Source organism: Bubalus bubalis, chromosome 1 (assembly GCF_019923935.1).
Source record: "Bubalus bubalis isolate 160015118507 breed Murrah chromosome 1, NDDB_SH_1, whole genome shotgun sequence".
Classification (NCBI taxonomy): domain Eukaryota; kingdom Metazoa; phylum Chordata; class Mammalia; order Artiodactyla; family Bovidae; genus Bubalus; species Bubalus bubalis.
This window is the reverse complement of record NC_059157.1, coordinates 117,639,630-117,655,458: the sequence shown is the minus strand read 5'-3', so window position 1 is coordinate 117,655,458 and position 15,829 is coordinate 117,639,630. Positions and strand designations below refer to the sequence as shown.

The following is a 15,829-nucleotide window of genomic DNA, read 5'->3' as shown; positions in this document are numbered from 1 at the left end:
TTTGAACTGTGGTGTTGGAGAAGACTTTTGAGAGTTCTTGGACTGCAAGGAGATCCACCCAATTCATCCTAAAGGAAATCAGTCCTTCATTGAAATCAGTGTTCACTGGAAGGACTGATGTTGAAGCTGAAACTCCAACATGCTGACCACCTGATGCGAAGAACTGAGTCACTATAAAAGACCCTGATGCTGGGAAAGATTGAAGGTTGGAGGAGAAGGGGACGACAGAGATGAGATGATTGGATGGCATCACTGACTCAATGGACATGAGTTTGGGTAAACGCCGGGAGTTGGTGATGGACAGGGAGGAGGCCTGGCGTGCTGCAGTCCATGGGGTCGCAAAAAAACACGACTGAGCGACTGAACTGAATAAGGTCAAAACTGTAACCCACAAAATATATCCAGCCCCACTACCTGTTTTTGGATGGCCAATGGGCTAACAATGGATTTTGCATTTTTAAATGGTTAACAAAAATGGAAAAAAAAGACACGATATATTAATGACATAGAAATTATGTAAAATTCTAACTTCCATGTTGATACTGGAACAGTCATGCCATTCATTTACATACTGTCTATGACTTCTTTCTCATTACAATAGCACAGCTGAGCAACCGCAACACAGATCATCAGATCAGATCAGATCAGTCGCTCAGTCGTGTCCAACTCTTTGTGACCCCATGAATCGCAGCACGCCAGGCCTCCCTGTCCATCACCAACTCCCGGAGTTCACTCAGACTCAACGTCCATCGAGTCGGTAATGCCATTCAGCCATCTCATCCTCTGTCGTCCCCTTCTCCTCCTGCCCTCAATCCCTCCCAGCATCAGAGTCTTTTCCAATGAGTTAAATCTTCGCATGAGATGGCCAAAGTACTGGAGTTTCAGCTTTAGCATCATTCCTTCCAAAGAAATCCCAGGGCTGATCTCCTTCAGAATGGACTGGTTGGATCTCCCTGCAGTCCAAGGGACTCTCAAGAGTCTTCTCCAACACCACACTTCAAAAGCATCAATTCTTCGGCGCTCAGCCTTCTTCACAGTCCAACTCTCACATCCATACATGACCACAAGAAAAACCATAGCCTTGACTAGACGAAACTTTGTTGGCAAAGTAATGTCTCTGCTTTTGAATATGCTATCTAAGGTGGTCATAACTTTCCTTCCAAGGAGTAGGCATCTTTTTATGGCTGCAGTTACCATCTGTAGTGATTTTGGAGCCCAGAAAAATAAAGTCTGCCACTGTTTCCACTGTTTCCCCATCTATTTCCCATGAAGTGGTAGGACTGGATGCCATGACCTTCGTTTTCTGAATGTTGAGCTTTAAGCCAACTTTTTCACTCTCCACTTTCACTTTCATCAAGAGGCTTATGGACCCCGAAATCTAGTATGTTTACTACCAGGCCCTTCAAAAAAATGTTTGCTCAGTTCAGTTCAGTCGCTCAGTCGTGTCCGACTCTTTGTAACCCCATGAAATGCAGCACGCCAGGCCTCCCTGTCCATCACCAACTCCCGGAGTTCACTCAGACTCACGTCCATCGAGTCGGTGATGCCATCCAGCCATCTCATCCTCTGTCATCCCCTTCTCCTCCTGTCCCTAATCGCTCCCGGAATCAGAGTCTTTTCCAATGAGTCAACTCTTCGCATGAGGTGGCCAAAGTACTACAGTTTCAGCTTTAGCATCATTCCTTCCAAAGAACACCCAGGATGGATCTCCTTTAGAATGGACTGGTTTGATCTCCTTGCAGTCCAAGAGTCTTCTCCAACACCACAGTTCAAAAGCATCAATTCTTCAGCGCTCAGCTTTCTTCACAGTCCAACTCTCACATCCATACATGAACCACTGGAAAAATCATAGCCTTGACCAGACGAACCTCTACTATATTCACAAGGAAGAATTCTATCTAGCCAGAAAGGTCATCATTAAATAAAAAAATATTTACTAACACATGATGATTTTGGAGTGTATTAGTACAAAAAAAAATTACAGAAGAATATGTAGGAATGATTCCTATTTTGTTTTGCTTTAAAAAAATTAAACAGCATTTTAAAAGGTAGATATAAATGTTCAGGTACACACACAAATAGGCATACACATACACATAAAAAAGACAAAAATTACATCAACCACAACAGTGGTTCTTTCTTGGTAGTAGCATTTGTAGTACTTTTATTCTTTCTTCATACATTCTATTTTCTAATTTTCTACAAATAATACACATTGCTCTCAGTCTGGAAAAGGAAGTGGATGTAAACAGGAAGTATAATGTACTCATCTGATAAGAAATAACATAAATATTAACAGAATTTAGGAAAAAGCTAGCTGGGGACAAGGATCAAGAACAATTTCAGTAAACCTTTTGAAGGAAAAAAAATTTCAGTGAACAAAATCAAAGAAGAAATTATTTCTAGGGTCTCAAAATACAAAAGACTATAGTGTCCATACCACGACCATCCTCTGCCCACCTCTTTGTTAGCTTTAAGACCAAAAAAAAGAGGCAAATAAGAAAATCACTGTTCTCACGCCTTCACATTTCAACTCGTTTGTTTTCTACCTGCATTCCAAAAAGCTGATACATCAACAACCCTAAGGGGAAAATTCTATAAAATGATGCTATTTATGTATGCTCTCAATCTCAAATATATAAATGTCTGCTTTAAGGAACTTACAATAAATTAATGGATGAGACATATATAAATAACTGTAATATAAAAAAAACAAACGAAAAAAGTGGTTTAGTGACATGTAAGAAGTATACAAACATCATTAAGAAGATCAATTATAAACTTGGAATAAATAAGTCAATAAACAAACAAACATATATACACACACATATGATGCTATTTTAAACACTTAAATATATACATTTAACTTCATATTAAAATATATAGAACATCATTTCAATAAATATCTTACTGATTTCAGGATTTCTGATCTCCTTTTTGATTGAAGGACATTAATCTGAAGGGAAAACGAACTTGGTTAATCACTTATACACTATTTAAAAAACTAATCCAGAATGCAATGTTGTAAAATTTGCTTATTCTAATGGTTTAATACTTTTCCAGATATGTAAATAAAAACAAAGTTTGAGTTTTTCAGCTTTTGACCCGCTTTTTGCAAAAACAGTTTTTAGACAAACATACCAATGAAACTCTCATCATTTTTCAACTCAAAGAAAAACTTTTGTACTGTACTGAAAAACATGTACTGTACAGTACCATGTTGTACTGTACTGATAAAACTATCACCTTGATAAACTTTCAAATTTCTTAGAATTCCATCTTTTCTCCACTCTCCTCACCTAATTGCTCTTTCAACATACATTCTTAATATAAATTCTCACCACTTTCATCACTACCACCAACTGCTATTATCTTTTCCTGACTGTTCAGTCAGTTCAGTTCAGTTCGGTCGCTCAGTCGTGTCCAACTCTTTGTGACCCCATGAATCGCAGCACGCCAGGCCTCCCTGTCCAACACCAACTCCCGGAGTTCACTCAGACTCATGTCCATCGAGTCAGTGATGCCATCCAACCATCTCATCCACTGCTGTCCCCTTCTCCTCCTGCCCTCAATCCCTCCCAGCATCAGAGTCTTTTCCAATGAGTTAAATCTTCGCATGAGATGGCCAAAGTACTGGAGTTTCAGCTTTAGCATCATTCCTTCCAAAGAAATCCCAGGGCTGATCTCCTTCAGAATGGACTGGTTGGATCTCCCTGCAGTCCAAGGGACTCTCAAGAGTCTTCTCCAACACCACACTTCAAAAGCATCAATTCTTCGGCGCTCAGCCTTCTTCACAGTCCAACTCTCACATCCATACATGACCACAAGAAAAACCATAGCCTTGACTAGACAGACCTTTGTTGGCAAAGTAATGTCTCTGCTTTTGAATATGCTATCTAGGTTGGTCATAACTTTCCTTCCAAGGAGTAAGCGTCTTTTAATTTCATGGCTGCAGTCACCATCTGCAGTGATTTTGGAGCCCAGAAAAATAAAGTCTGACACTGTTTCCCCCATCTATTTCCCATGAAGTGAGGGGACTGGATGCCATGATCTTCGTTTTCTGAATGTTGAGCTTTAAGCCAACTTTTTCACTCCCCACTTTCACTTTCATCAAGAGGCTTTTTAGTTCCTCTTCACTTTCTGCCGTAAGGGTGGTGTCATCTGCATATCTGAGGTTATTGATATTTCTCCCGGCAATCTTGATTCCAGCTTGTGCTTCTTCCAGCCCAGCGTTTCTCATGATGGACTCTGCATATAATGTACATTATATACTCTGCATATAATGTACATCTGCATGATGTACTCCTGACTGTTACTATAGTCTAAACTCGTTTGTTTCCACTCTTGACTCTTTACACTTCATTCTGCACACAGCAACCAGAGTGCTTTTTTGAACAATAAATAAGATCGTGTATGTTTATCTTAAAATCTTCCAACTCCCAACCTGCTGCTGCTGCTACTGCTAAGTCGCTTCAGTGGTGTCCGACTCTGTGCGACCCCGTAGACGGCAGCCCACTAGGCTCCCCCGTCCCTGGGACTTTCCAGGCAAGAACACTGGAGGGGGTTGCCATTTCCCAACCTACATCTCCCTATTGTAGCCTACAAGGCCCTTTGTGAAGAGGCTCCTGCTACCTCTCCAACCTAATTTTCTACTACAGTACGTTCCCCTTTTCATTCCCACCTCAAGGCCTTCATACTATTTGTTTTGTCCTCATGTCATGATTTCTGCCCAAACGGGCATGAGGCTCTTATCCATAAGGTCCAAACTTAAATACTATCTCCTCACAAAGGTTCAAATTAGGCCTTCAAGCACTCTTTAGTGTATCAACCCTATTTATTTTCCTTTTAGTACTCTTAACTACCTTACATTTTATTTACTTATGTCATTTCCCCAGCTAAAACATAAGCTCCATGAGATCAAGGTCTTGTCTTATTCCCAGATGTATTCTCCAAGTTGTATATATTAAGCACTCAATAAATATTTCTTAAACAAATTAATGGACCATAAATAAATATTTTAATCAGACCAAACTATTGAAAGATCAGTAATTACAAAAGTTGCCTTCTACGGTATCTCTCCCAACTTTAGAAATTCACAAGCATTTTATTTTTGTCTGTTATTATATATCAACTTAGAGAAATTAAACGTTTACAAAAAAGAATCATTCATTCTTTGCTAAAACTTCCCAAAGATTACAGAATATGTATCCTTTTAATATGTCCTTCCCAGTAATTATTTTACCTGTTATAATTTTAAAGCACTGATCAGAAAACAAAAACAGGCCCCCAAAAATCTAATAACATTGCTTACCTAAGCACTAGTTTATTCTGCATGTCTGTTTCAAGGTCTATTCAGTTTTGAGAACTAAAACAGTAACTTCCAAATGCTCTAAGTAAAAGCTTAGAAAAATGTTAAAAATACCTCTGTTTGACAATGAAAAACAGCATACACTTGAAAAAATAAAAGTATATTAAAATATTTAGAGAAGTTAAAGCATGACAAACTGTAAATTTGAATATTTATTACTTAGTATTCTCTAAAACAGAGAGTTTGACCTTATAATGAAATAATACAACAGTTCTCATTAGAAAAATTCAAACAAATAACTTACAAGAGAGGTGAAGTCCTAACTTAAAACTACTAGAGGGACACCAAAGGAAATGGATCATTTACAATGCGTAAATTTGACAATAATAAATATTTTAGCTAACTGTCCCTCTCCAAATAAAATTTTAAATTAAGTCATCCACTCTTTGAAAAAACATTACCTATCTATTTTCCAACCACTGGACTAGACAGAAGGGATATAATCTAGGTGTAAGAAAGACATATTAATAAATAATCACAATAAATGAGAGAAGTGCTCTAACAGCAATGTGTATGACAATAATATGGCAGCACAGAGGAAACAGAGACAAGATGACTCATTTGCTGGGAGAAGTTTGAGTAGTTCTGACCACAGAACGCAGAATGGATTGCTAAAGAGCAGGTTAAAAGTAATGCAGGAAAGATCAATTTTTATGAGAACATCTTAATACTCCAGAAAAGAAACAATAAGAATTCGGGCTGCAGCAAATTGAGAAAGAACAGATTTAAGAGGTACACAGAACTTTTCAAGGCAATTTCGATTGTTACTTGTAGTAGCTAACAATGAGGAGAATATCTAGTATGATTCTCCAAGTCTGGCTTCTATGATTAAGAGGGTAACACCATTCAGTTTGGTAACAAATAAGAAGCCATTTGAGAAGACAGATTTCAGTTTTGGACACAAAAGGGACAAAGTACTTCAGGAGAAAGGTAGATTTCATCATCTATATATGGTAATAATTCAAGCAAAGGACATGATGAAACTATAAGGGAAATCATAAAGTCAGAAAACAGGAAAACCAAAGATGGAACCCTAAAAGTCAGATTGCAAAGGTGCACAAAGGAGAGAAACCCAAGGTGGAAACAGAAAAGAAACAGAAGTTATGATGACGGCCTGAAAGTGGCTTAAGATCAAGATGAAAGTAGGTCTCAAGAAAGAGTGTAGTCTACTATTTCAGTAGAACACAATAGTCAAGTCGGTTAAAAAGTAAAATATTTCTAATTAATAAGACCTTAATGCAAGCCATTTCAGAAGAATGGGGTAGACAGACTCTCAGTGCTCATATTACAGCAGGAAGTGGTATAAGTGTGAGATAGATAAGAGGAAATAGGAAATACAGACTACTCCATTCTGCTGCTGCTGCTAAGTTCTAGAAGTCTTTAATTAATAGACGGTACTTCTAAAAATTTATCCTCCCACTTACTGAGTAGGAATTTAATAAAAAAAATCATAAGGTCACTTTCTACTATTTTTGCAAAGTTAACTGGGTAGTTTTTAATCACTAATTTGCAATATGGTTACTTCAGGATTTTTTAGCGAAATACCCTGTGACCACTGTTAAGTCAACAATCTACAGGGACTTCTCCGTCTTAGATCACCTGGCATCTTATCAAATATCGATCTCGACTTTTCAAAAGCAGCACCTAATGCAAATATGAGAACATTATTTCTAGATATATTTTTCATTTGGCAATATGGTGAGCCCTTTGTATCTCTAGAATCCACTCTAAAGAAATAATCAGAAGTGTTGCAAGAGATTTATATACAAAGATATTATCATTAAATATTTACTGAAAACTGTATTTTAAGTATTGCCAGCAAAAACTGGCAATTATACATCTAATAACTGGATATTAATTAAATTGACACAGTATTCCCATAGAATAAAACATAGCAATTAATAATCCTTTTAATGATATTTAGAAAAGGAAAAAAGATAATGTTAAGTGACCAGGGGAAGAAATCAGAACTTAAGGTATACACACATGTATAGGGCATATGCAGATAAACACCCAGACACATGAAAATTTTTCACAAAAGAACATGGCTTAATTTTAAACTAAAAGAAATAGCATAATTTATTCCCTTCAATGCAATCACTCAAAAATAATGACATGTTTGGTGGTGGTGGTTTAGTCGTTAAGTCATGTTGGACTCTTGCGACCCCATGGACTGTAGCCTTCCAGGCTCCTCTGTCCATGGGATTTTTCAGGCAAGAATACTGGAGTGGATTGCCATTTCCTTCTCCAGGGGATCTTCCTGACCCAGGAATCAAACCCGGGTCTCCTGCATTGCTAGCAGATTCTTTACCAACTGACCTATGAGGGAAGCCCGACAACATGTTTAGTAAGCAATTTTTGAAAACATATAATAAACAAACCTGAAGTACATAATCGAGGGCTATGTGTCGAAAACATTTTCTTGTTGCTGTCAGAATGTTTGTGGCTTCTTCAACTTCATGCTGTTTGTTTCTTTGCACTTGAGCATTTTTTACTAACGCATTTTCTTTTTCTTCACTGACTTTTTCAAACTGCTTCTTGGCATCTTTGAATTTTCTGAGATCTCTAAAAAAATTAAAATAGTGAAATTTTTATAAAACTTTCTGGATCAAACACTTCAGCAAAATAACATTGAAAAATTTATTCTTATGTTGCCATATTTATTTATTTATTTGCAATGATACTCAATAGTTCTTCCAACTAATACATATATTAGTCTATGAGCACATAATATTCCCTAATACAGTCAACTAGCATTTCCTGACTTAAATCTATACAATTCAAATTAAAAAATGAATTATTAAATTAACATTACAGAAACATAAAAGGCAATTTGTTTTTTCTAAAGACAAATTTTGGGACCTGCACTAATATCTAACCAAATGCTTTTTAAACAGTAGTATACACCACAGGGAACTTGTTTAAAAATGCAAGTTCCAAGGGTCCTCTCCCAGAAATTATAGTTCTTTGTGTTTTGGGGATAAGCTCTAGAAATCTAAGGGATTTTCTTAAGACAAGTCCTTGATTTCCTGTTATGGGTGGTCCTATTGTTGTTTTAGTCACTGAGTCCTGTCCAACTCTTCTGAGGCCCCATGGACTGTAGCCTGTTATGTTCTTCTGTCCCTGGGATTCTCCAGGCAAGAATTCTGGAGTGGGCTGCCTTCTCCAGGGGATCTTTCCAACCCAGGGATCAAACCAGAGTCTCCTCCATTGGCAGGCAAATTCTTTACCACCTGAGCCACGGGGGAATAGTATACGTTACAAAGGTATGCTGCTGCTGCTGCTAAGTCGCTTCAGTCGTGTCCGACTCTGTGAGACCCCATAGACGGTAGCCCACCAGGCTCCTCTGTCCCTGGGATTCTCCAGGCAAGAATACTGGAGTGGGTTGCCATTTCCTTCTCCAATGCATGAAAGTGAAAAGTGAAAGTGAAGTCGCTCAGTCGTGCCTGACTCTTAGTGACCCCATGGACTGCAGCCTACCAGGCTCCTCTGTCCATGGGATTCTCCAGGCAAGAGTACTGGAGTGGGTTGCCATTGCCTTCTCCTACAAAGGTATAGACCACGTTTAAAGAAACAACATTTATTTCTTATCCAAGAAAATTAGTAGGCCAAAAGGCAGGAATAAATTTTAAAAATACACACATATAATGCTTTCTAAAAGAATTGTGTGTACTGTGTGCTCAGTTCAGTTCAGTTCAGTCGCTCAGTCGTGTCCGACTCTTTGCAACCCCATGAATTGCAGCACGCCAGGCCTCCCTGTCCATCACCATCTCCCGGAGTTCACTCAAACCCACGTCCATCGAGTCAGTGATGCCATCCAGCCATCTCATCCTCCGTCGTTCCCTTTTCCTCCCGCCCCCAATCGCTCCCAGCATCGGAGTCTTTTCCAATGAGTCAACTCTTCGCATGAGGTGGCCAAAGTACTGGAGTTTCAGCTTTAGCATCCAGTCCTTCCAAAGAACACCCAGGGCTGATCTCCTTTAGAATGGACTGGTTGGATCTCCTTGCAGTCCAAGGGACTCTCCAGAGTCTTCTCCAACACCACAGTTCAAAAGCATCAATTCTTCAGTGCTCAGTTTTCTTCACAGTCCAACTCTCCCATCCATACATGACCACCGGAAAAACCATAGCCTTGACTAGACGGACCTTTGTTGGCAAAGTAATGTCTCTGCTTTTCAATATTCTATCTAGGTTGGTCATAACTTTTCTTCCAAGGAGCAAGCGTCTTTTAATTTCATGGCTGCAGTCACCATCTGCAGTGATTCTGGAGCCCCAAAAAATAAAGTCTGCCACTGTTTCCACTGTTTCCCCATCTCTTTCCCATGAAGTGATGGGACCAGATGCCATGATCTTCATTTTCTGAATGTTGAGCTTTAAGTCAACTTTTTCACTATCCTCTTTCACTCTCATCAAGAGGCTTTTTAGTTCCCCTTCACCTTCTGCTCAGTCGTGCCCAACTTTTTGTGATCCCCTGGACTGTAGCCCACCAGGTTCCTATGTTCATGGGATTTTCCAGGTAATAATACTGGAGTGGGTTACTATTTCCTACTCCAGGGGACCTTCCCAACCCAGGGATCAAACCCAGGTCTCCTACATTTCAGGCAGATTCTTTACAATCTGAGGCACCAGGGAAGCTCAGACTACTGAAATGGATACTATAACCCTTTGCTGCTAAGTTGCTTCAGTCGTGTCCAACTCTGTGCGACCCCATGGACAGCAGCCCACCAGGCTCCTCTGTCCACAGGATTCTTTAGGCAAGAATACTGGAGTGGGTTGCCATTGCCTTCTCTATAACCCTTTACTAGTACATAATTCTTTTAGAGGGCTTCCCTGGTAGCTCAACTGATAAAGAACCTGCCTGCCAATGCAGGAAACACAAGAGATAAGGGTTCAATCCCTGGGTCAGGAAGATCCCTGGAGAATCAAAAGGCAACTCACTCTAGCATTCTTGCCTGGAAAATTCCATGGACAGAGAAGCCTGGTGGGCTACAGTCCATAAGGTCACAAAGAGTCAGACACGACTGAGCATGTGTGAGCCACCTGGGAAGCCCTCTAAAAGAATTACGTACCAGTAAAGGGTAACAGTCTGAAAATCTGAAACCTCCATTCATTAATGACCTTAGGTAAATAATAACATCCCTTTGCTTTTACTTCTTCTACCAGGGAATTAGGCAAAATAATTTGAAGACAAATAACTTTAAAATAACAACAACAATAATAAAATATGCCTAGCAAAGACTTTAAACTCTTTATAGGAAGTGATGAATTTTCATGTATATATACTATAAGGACATTCTGAATATTTTATGAAACAATTTATAAACAATCTGTAAGAGATCACCTCCAGTACAACAAATTCTAATCTACTAAGACAGAAGTGCATTATGAGCTCTGCCACTATTTATAGCTTGTAATACCTGAATTAGTTATGACCAACCTAGACAGCATATTAAAAAGCAGAGACATTACTGTGACAACAGAGGTCCATCAAGTCAAGGCTATGGTTTTTCCAGGGGTCATGTATGGATGTGAGAGTTGGACTATAAAGGAAGCTGAGCACCAAAGAATTGATGCTTCTGAACTGTGGTGTTGGAGAAGACTCTTGAGAGTCCCTTGGACTGCAAGGAGATCCAATCAGTCCATCCTAACGGAGATCAGTCCTGGGTGTTCATTGGAAGGACTGATGTTGAAGCTGAAACTCCAATACTTTGGCCACCTGATGCGAACAGCTGACTCATTGGAAAAGACCCTGATGCTGGGAAAGATTGAGGGCAGGAGGAGAAGGGGATGACAGAGGATGAGATGGTTGGATGGCATCACTGACTCAATGGACATGGGTTTGGGTAGACTCTGGCAGTTGGTGATAGACAGGGAGGCCTGGCGTGCTGCGGTCATGGGGTCGCAAAGAGTCGGACACAACTGAGCAACTGAACTGAATACTGTATTCTAATCAACCTTATATGTAATATAATATATTCTCGGTCAGGGATTAAAAGAGAAAAACTGAAATTATTAATGTAGAAAAGGCAAACATCCATACCTGGAAAGGTCAGATTTTTTTTATTTCCAGTTTCATTTTATTTCACACACAAAATGTGATGACTGTGACACAAAAGGCTTGTTTTCATTACTTATTGTGCATCTTCTTAACGCATTCTCATAAAGCCTATTCTCCTCTCTACAGAGAAAATACTATATGGAGGTAACTAGAATAACTGATGGTATTTCAACCACTTTTGGGATCTACTTTTATTTTTAAACGTCATCAGATTATTTATTTACATTAAAAATTTGTTTTATCTATTAATAATTTGAACTATGTATCCTGAATACAAATTCCATAAGTTATTCATGGAAAAGCATGAAATCTGATTTCTTACAGAGTAATTCAGAAAAATATGCAACATAAAATTCACAAAGCAAAAAAAAAAAAAAAAAAAAAAAAAACTCCCAGATTTTTAGTAAGTCTGAAAGTATGATTCTAGGTTCTCTCAAATGATAACTCCCAGAAGTAATCTTGGCTGCTTTTCTTTTCACTGAAATTGACTTACTCTTTAACAAAGTTCTGAAGTTGTGCCTTAATTGATCTCTGGGTTTGGTCAAATAGGATCTAAAAGAAAAGGAACATTAAATAATTAGAAAAGTAAAGAAAGAAAAAAATTTTCATGTAGTTCTATAAATATTACATCCCTCCAACAATATTCCAATTCTAATAATACCTACACTTCTTACTGAACATTGCATAAGAAATAAGTATTTAAAAAAGAAACTGATTCTCAAACCAATTTAATCTGTTAAAAAATAAAATTACTATTTACAGAGTAAATCAAATGTGTATTAATACTTAAATACAATTTTCAATCAGTTAAGCAATTTATTTCCTTGATTCTAACTCAGGCTTTAGAAGACAACCTAAAAGACTAATACAAATTCTACTCTATCCACCACAGGAATTTCTTATTCTAATATACTAAAACATAAGAAATGAAAACACTAGAACTTCCTTATACCTTAGACATTTCTCATTTGGGAAGACGTGTGGATTTCAATGTCTTACATTCTGAATTAAATAAATATTATACAGCCCTTAAATGATTGCTAAGACTAAAGACGAGGATAAAATTTTATTTCTTACAAAAATATTTTACACCACTTAACGGATGCCACATATATTTAACTCTACGTGTGGTAAATTTCATAAGGCTTGGCATGGAAATGTCAAGTACTTTCATAATTTATAGATATACTTCATTCAGAATTTGAAACAGCATATAAATAGGCAGAAAAATCACTATTCAAAACAAAAAGAAAATCCTATGTCCTTCAACTAACTAAAAACAGCATCAACATATTTCCCTCTTTATGGAATCTGGCTAGAAGCAAAGTATTATGTCCTTGTCTAAACGCCAAACACACACACACAGTCTGGGTTGAGTACAGGGTTTCAAAATCTGTCGAATTCACCTTTAAAGGAAAAAAGGTTTTGTATAATGTTAATCCCTAAGTATTAAACCCAAGTTAAGCAGAAGAAATGACATAATAAAGATCAGATTGGAAGGTAACTAAATAGAAAACAGGAAATTAACAGCCAAAACCTAATGAAACCTAAAGCTAGTTTTTTAAGATCTAAAAATAGATAAACTCAGAGCCTAAGTCAGCATATTAAAAAGCAGAGACATCACTTTGCCAACAAAGGTCCATACAGTCAAAGATACGGTTTTTTCAGTAGTCACATATGGATTTGAGAGTTGGACCATAAAGAAGTCTGAACATCAAAAAATTGATGCTTTCGAATCATGGTGCTGGAGAAGACTCTTAGAGTCCCCTGGACTGCAAGGAGATCAAACCAGTTAATCTAAAGGAAATCAACTCTGAATATTCTTTGGAAGGACTGATGCTGAAGCTGATATTCCAATACTCTGACCACCTGATGTGAAGAGCTGACTCATTAGAAAAGACCCTGATGCTGGGAAAGATTGAAAGGAAAAGGAGAAGAGGGCAGCAGAAGATGAGATGGTTAGACAGCATCACTGACTCAATGAACATCAATTTGAGCAAACTCTGGGACCTGCCTATTGAGAAATCTGTATGGGCAAATACCTAGGGTTCATATTGCTAGGTTTTATGTAAATGTAGCTTTAACTTTACAGTATATGGGAGCTTTTTCAATACAGATTCGGTTTCTTCAATTCTCTTTTTCTTTTTTTGGTCATGCCATGAGGCTTGTGGAGTCTCAGTTCCCCGACCAGGGACTGAACGCTAGTGACAGCAGTGAAAACCCTAACCAGTAGAGCACGAGGGAAGCCTGTTTAGTTTTCTGATATCTCCTTTTCAAAATTGCTTTTATTGAAGTATAGTTGATTTACAATGCTGTATTAGTTTTTGGTAAATTAGTTTACAAGCAGAAATTTATATATTCAGTATACACACACACACACACGTATACTGAACCACTCTGCTTGTAAACACACATATATATAATATATACATATAAATATATATATACACTGAATATATATATATGTATTCTTCATATTTTTTCCAGTATGGTTTATTACAGAATATTCAATGTAGCCCCTGTGCTATATATTAGTACCTTGTTGTTTATTCATTCAATATATAATAGCATCTGCTAATTCCATATTCCCAATTCTTCCATCTCCCACCTCCGTTCCCCGTTAGCAACCATGAGTCTCTTCTCTTTGTAAGTCTCATTCTGTCTGAAAGATAAATTCATTTGTGCTGTATTTTAGATTCCACATATAACTGATATCAACTGAGCTATCAGGGAAACCCCAGTGATAAAGGGAATGGCAGACCACTTCAGCATTCTTGCCTTGAGAATCCGATGAACAGAATGAATAGGCAAAAAGACAGGACGCTGAAAGATGAACTCCTCAGGTCGGTAGGTGACCAATATGCTACTGGAGATCAGTGGAGAAATAACTCCAGAAAGAATGAAGAGACAGAGCCAAAGCAAAAACAACACCCCGCTGTGGATGTGACTGGTGGTGGAAGTTAAGTCCGATGCTGTAAAGAGCAATACTGCATAGGAACCTGGAATCTTAGGTCCATGAATCAAGGCAAACTGGAAGTGGCCAAACAGGAGATGGCAAGAGTGAACATCAACATTTTAGGAATCAGCCTACTAAACTGGACTGGAATGGTTGAATTTAACATAGATGACCATTATATCTACTATTGTGGGCAAGAATCCCTTAGATGAAATGGAGTGGCCCTCATAGTAAACAAGAGTCCGAAATACAATACTTGGGTGCAGTCTCAAAAATGACAGAAGAATCTCTGTTCATTTCCAAGACTAACCATTCAGTATTACAGTAATCTAAGTCTGTGCCCCTTCCAGTAATGCTGAAGAAGCTGAAGTTGAACGGTTCTATGAAGGCCTACAAGACCTTCTAGAACTAACACCCCAAAAAGATGTCCTTTTCATTATAGGGGACTGGACTGCAAAAGTAGGAAGTCAAGAGATACCGGGAGTAACAGGCAAATTTGGCCTTGGAGTACAAAACAAAGCAGGTCAAAGGCTAACTAAAAGAGTTTTGTCAAGAGAACGTGAACACCCTCTTCCAACAACACAAGAGAAGACTCTACACATGGACATCACCAGATGGCCAATACTGCAATCAAACTGATTATATTCTTTGCAGCCAAAGGTGGAGAAGCTCTATACAGTCAACAAAAACAAGACCAGGGGCTCACTGTGGCTCAGACCATGAACTCCTTATTGCCAAACTCAGACTGAAATTGAAGAAAGTTGGGGAAACCACTAGACCATTCAGGTATGACCTAAATCAAATCCCTTACGATTATATAGTGGAACTGACAAATAGATTCAAGGGATTAGATCTGATAGAGTGCCTGATGAACTACCGACGGAGGTTCCTGACATTGTACAGGAGGCAGTGATCAAGATCATCCCCAAGAAAAAGAAATGCAAAAGGGCAAAATGGTTGTCCAAGGAGGCGTTAGAAATAGCTGAGAATAAAAAAGATGTGAAAGGCAAAGGAGAAAAAGAAATATACCCATTTGAATGCAGAGTTCCAAAGAACAGCAAAGAAAGATAAGAAAGCCTTCCTCAGTGATCAGTGCAAAGAAATAGAGGAAAACAGTGGAATGGGAAAGACTAGAGATCTCTTCAAGAAAATTAGAGACAAAAAGGGAACATTTCATGCAACGATGGGCACAATAAAGGACAGAAATGGTATGGAACTAACAGAAGCAGGAAATACTAAGAAGAGGTGGCAAGAATACACAGAAGAACGACACCAAAAAAATCTTCATGACCCAGATAACCACGATGGTGTGATCACTCACCTAGAGCCAGACATCCTGGAATGTGAAGTCAAGTGGGCCTTAGGAAACATCACTACGAACAAAGCTAGTGGAGGAGATGGGATTCCAGTTGAGCTATTTCAAATCCTAAAAGATGAAGCTGTGAAA

The 15,829-nt window shown here is 38.3% G+C and overlaps 1 protein-coding gene across 5 annotated transcripts in view; it reads right to left on the bottom strand.

The window, feature by feature from the left end:
- ACAP2 (ArfGAP with coiled-coil, ankyrin repeat and PH domains 2) overlaps positions 1 to 15,829 on the bottom strand; it is a 176,308-nt gene that overhangs the window by 51,850 nt on the left and 108,629 nt on the right. For all 5 annotated transcript variants that reach the window (XM_044943303.2, XM_044943298.1, XM_044943310.1 and 2 more), the window contains exons 5-7: positions 11,920 to 11,978; positions 7,750 to 7,933; positions 2,912 to 2,956 (exon numbers count right to left, since the gene is read on the bottom strand). In XM_044943303.2, coding sequence (XP_044799238.1) covers positions 2,912 to 2,956; positions 7,750 to 7,933; positions 11,920 to 11,978 — 288 coding nt within the window. The remainder of the gene's footprint in view (positions 1 to 2,911; positions 2,957 to 7,749; positions 7,934 to 11,919; positions 11,979 to 15,829) is intronic.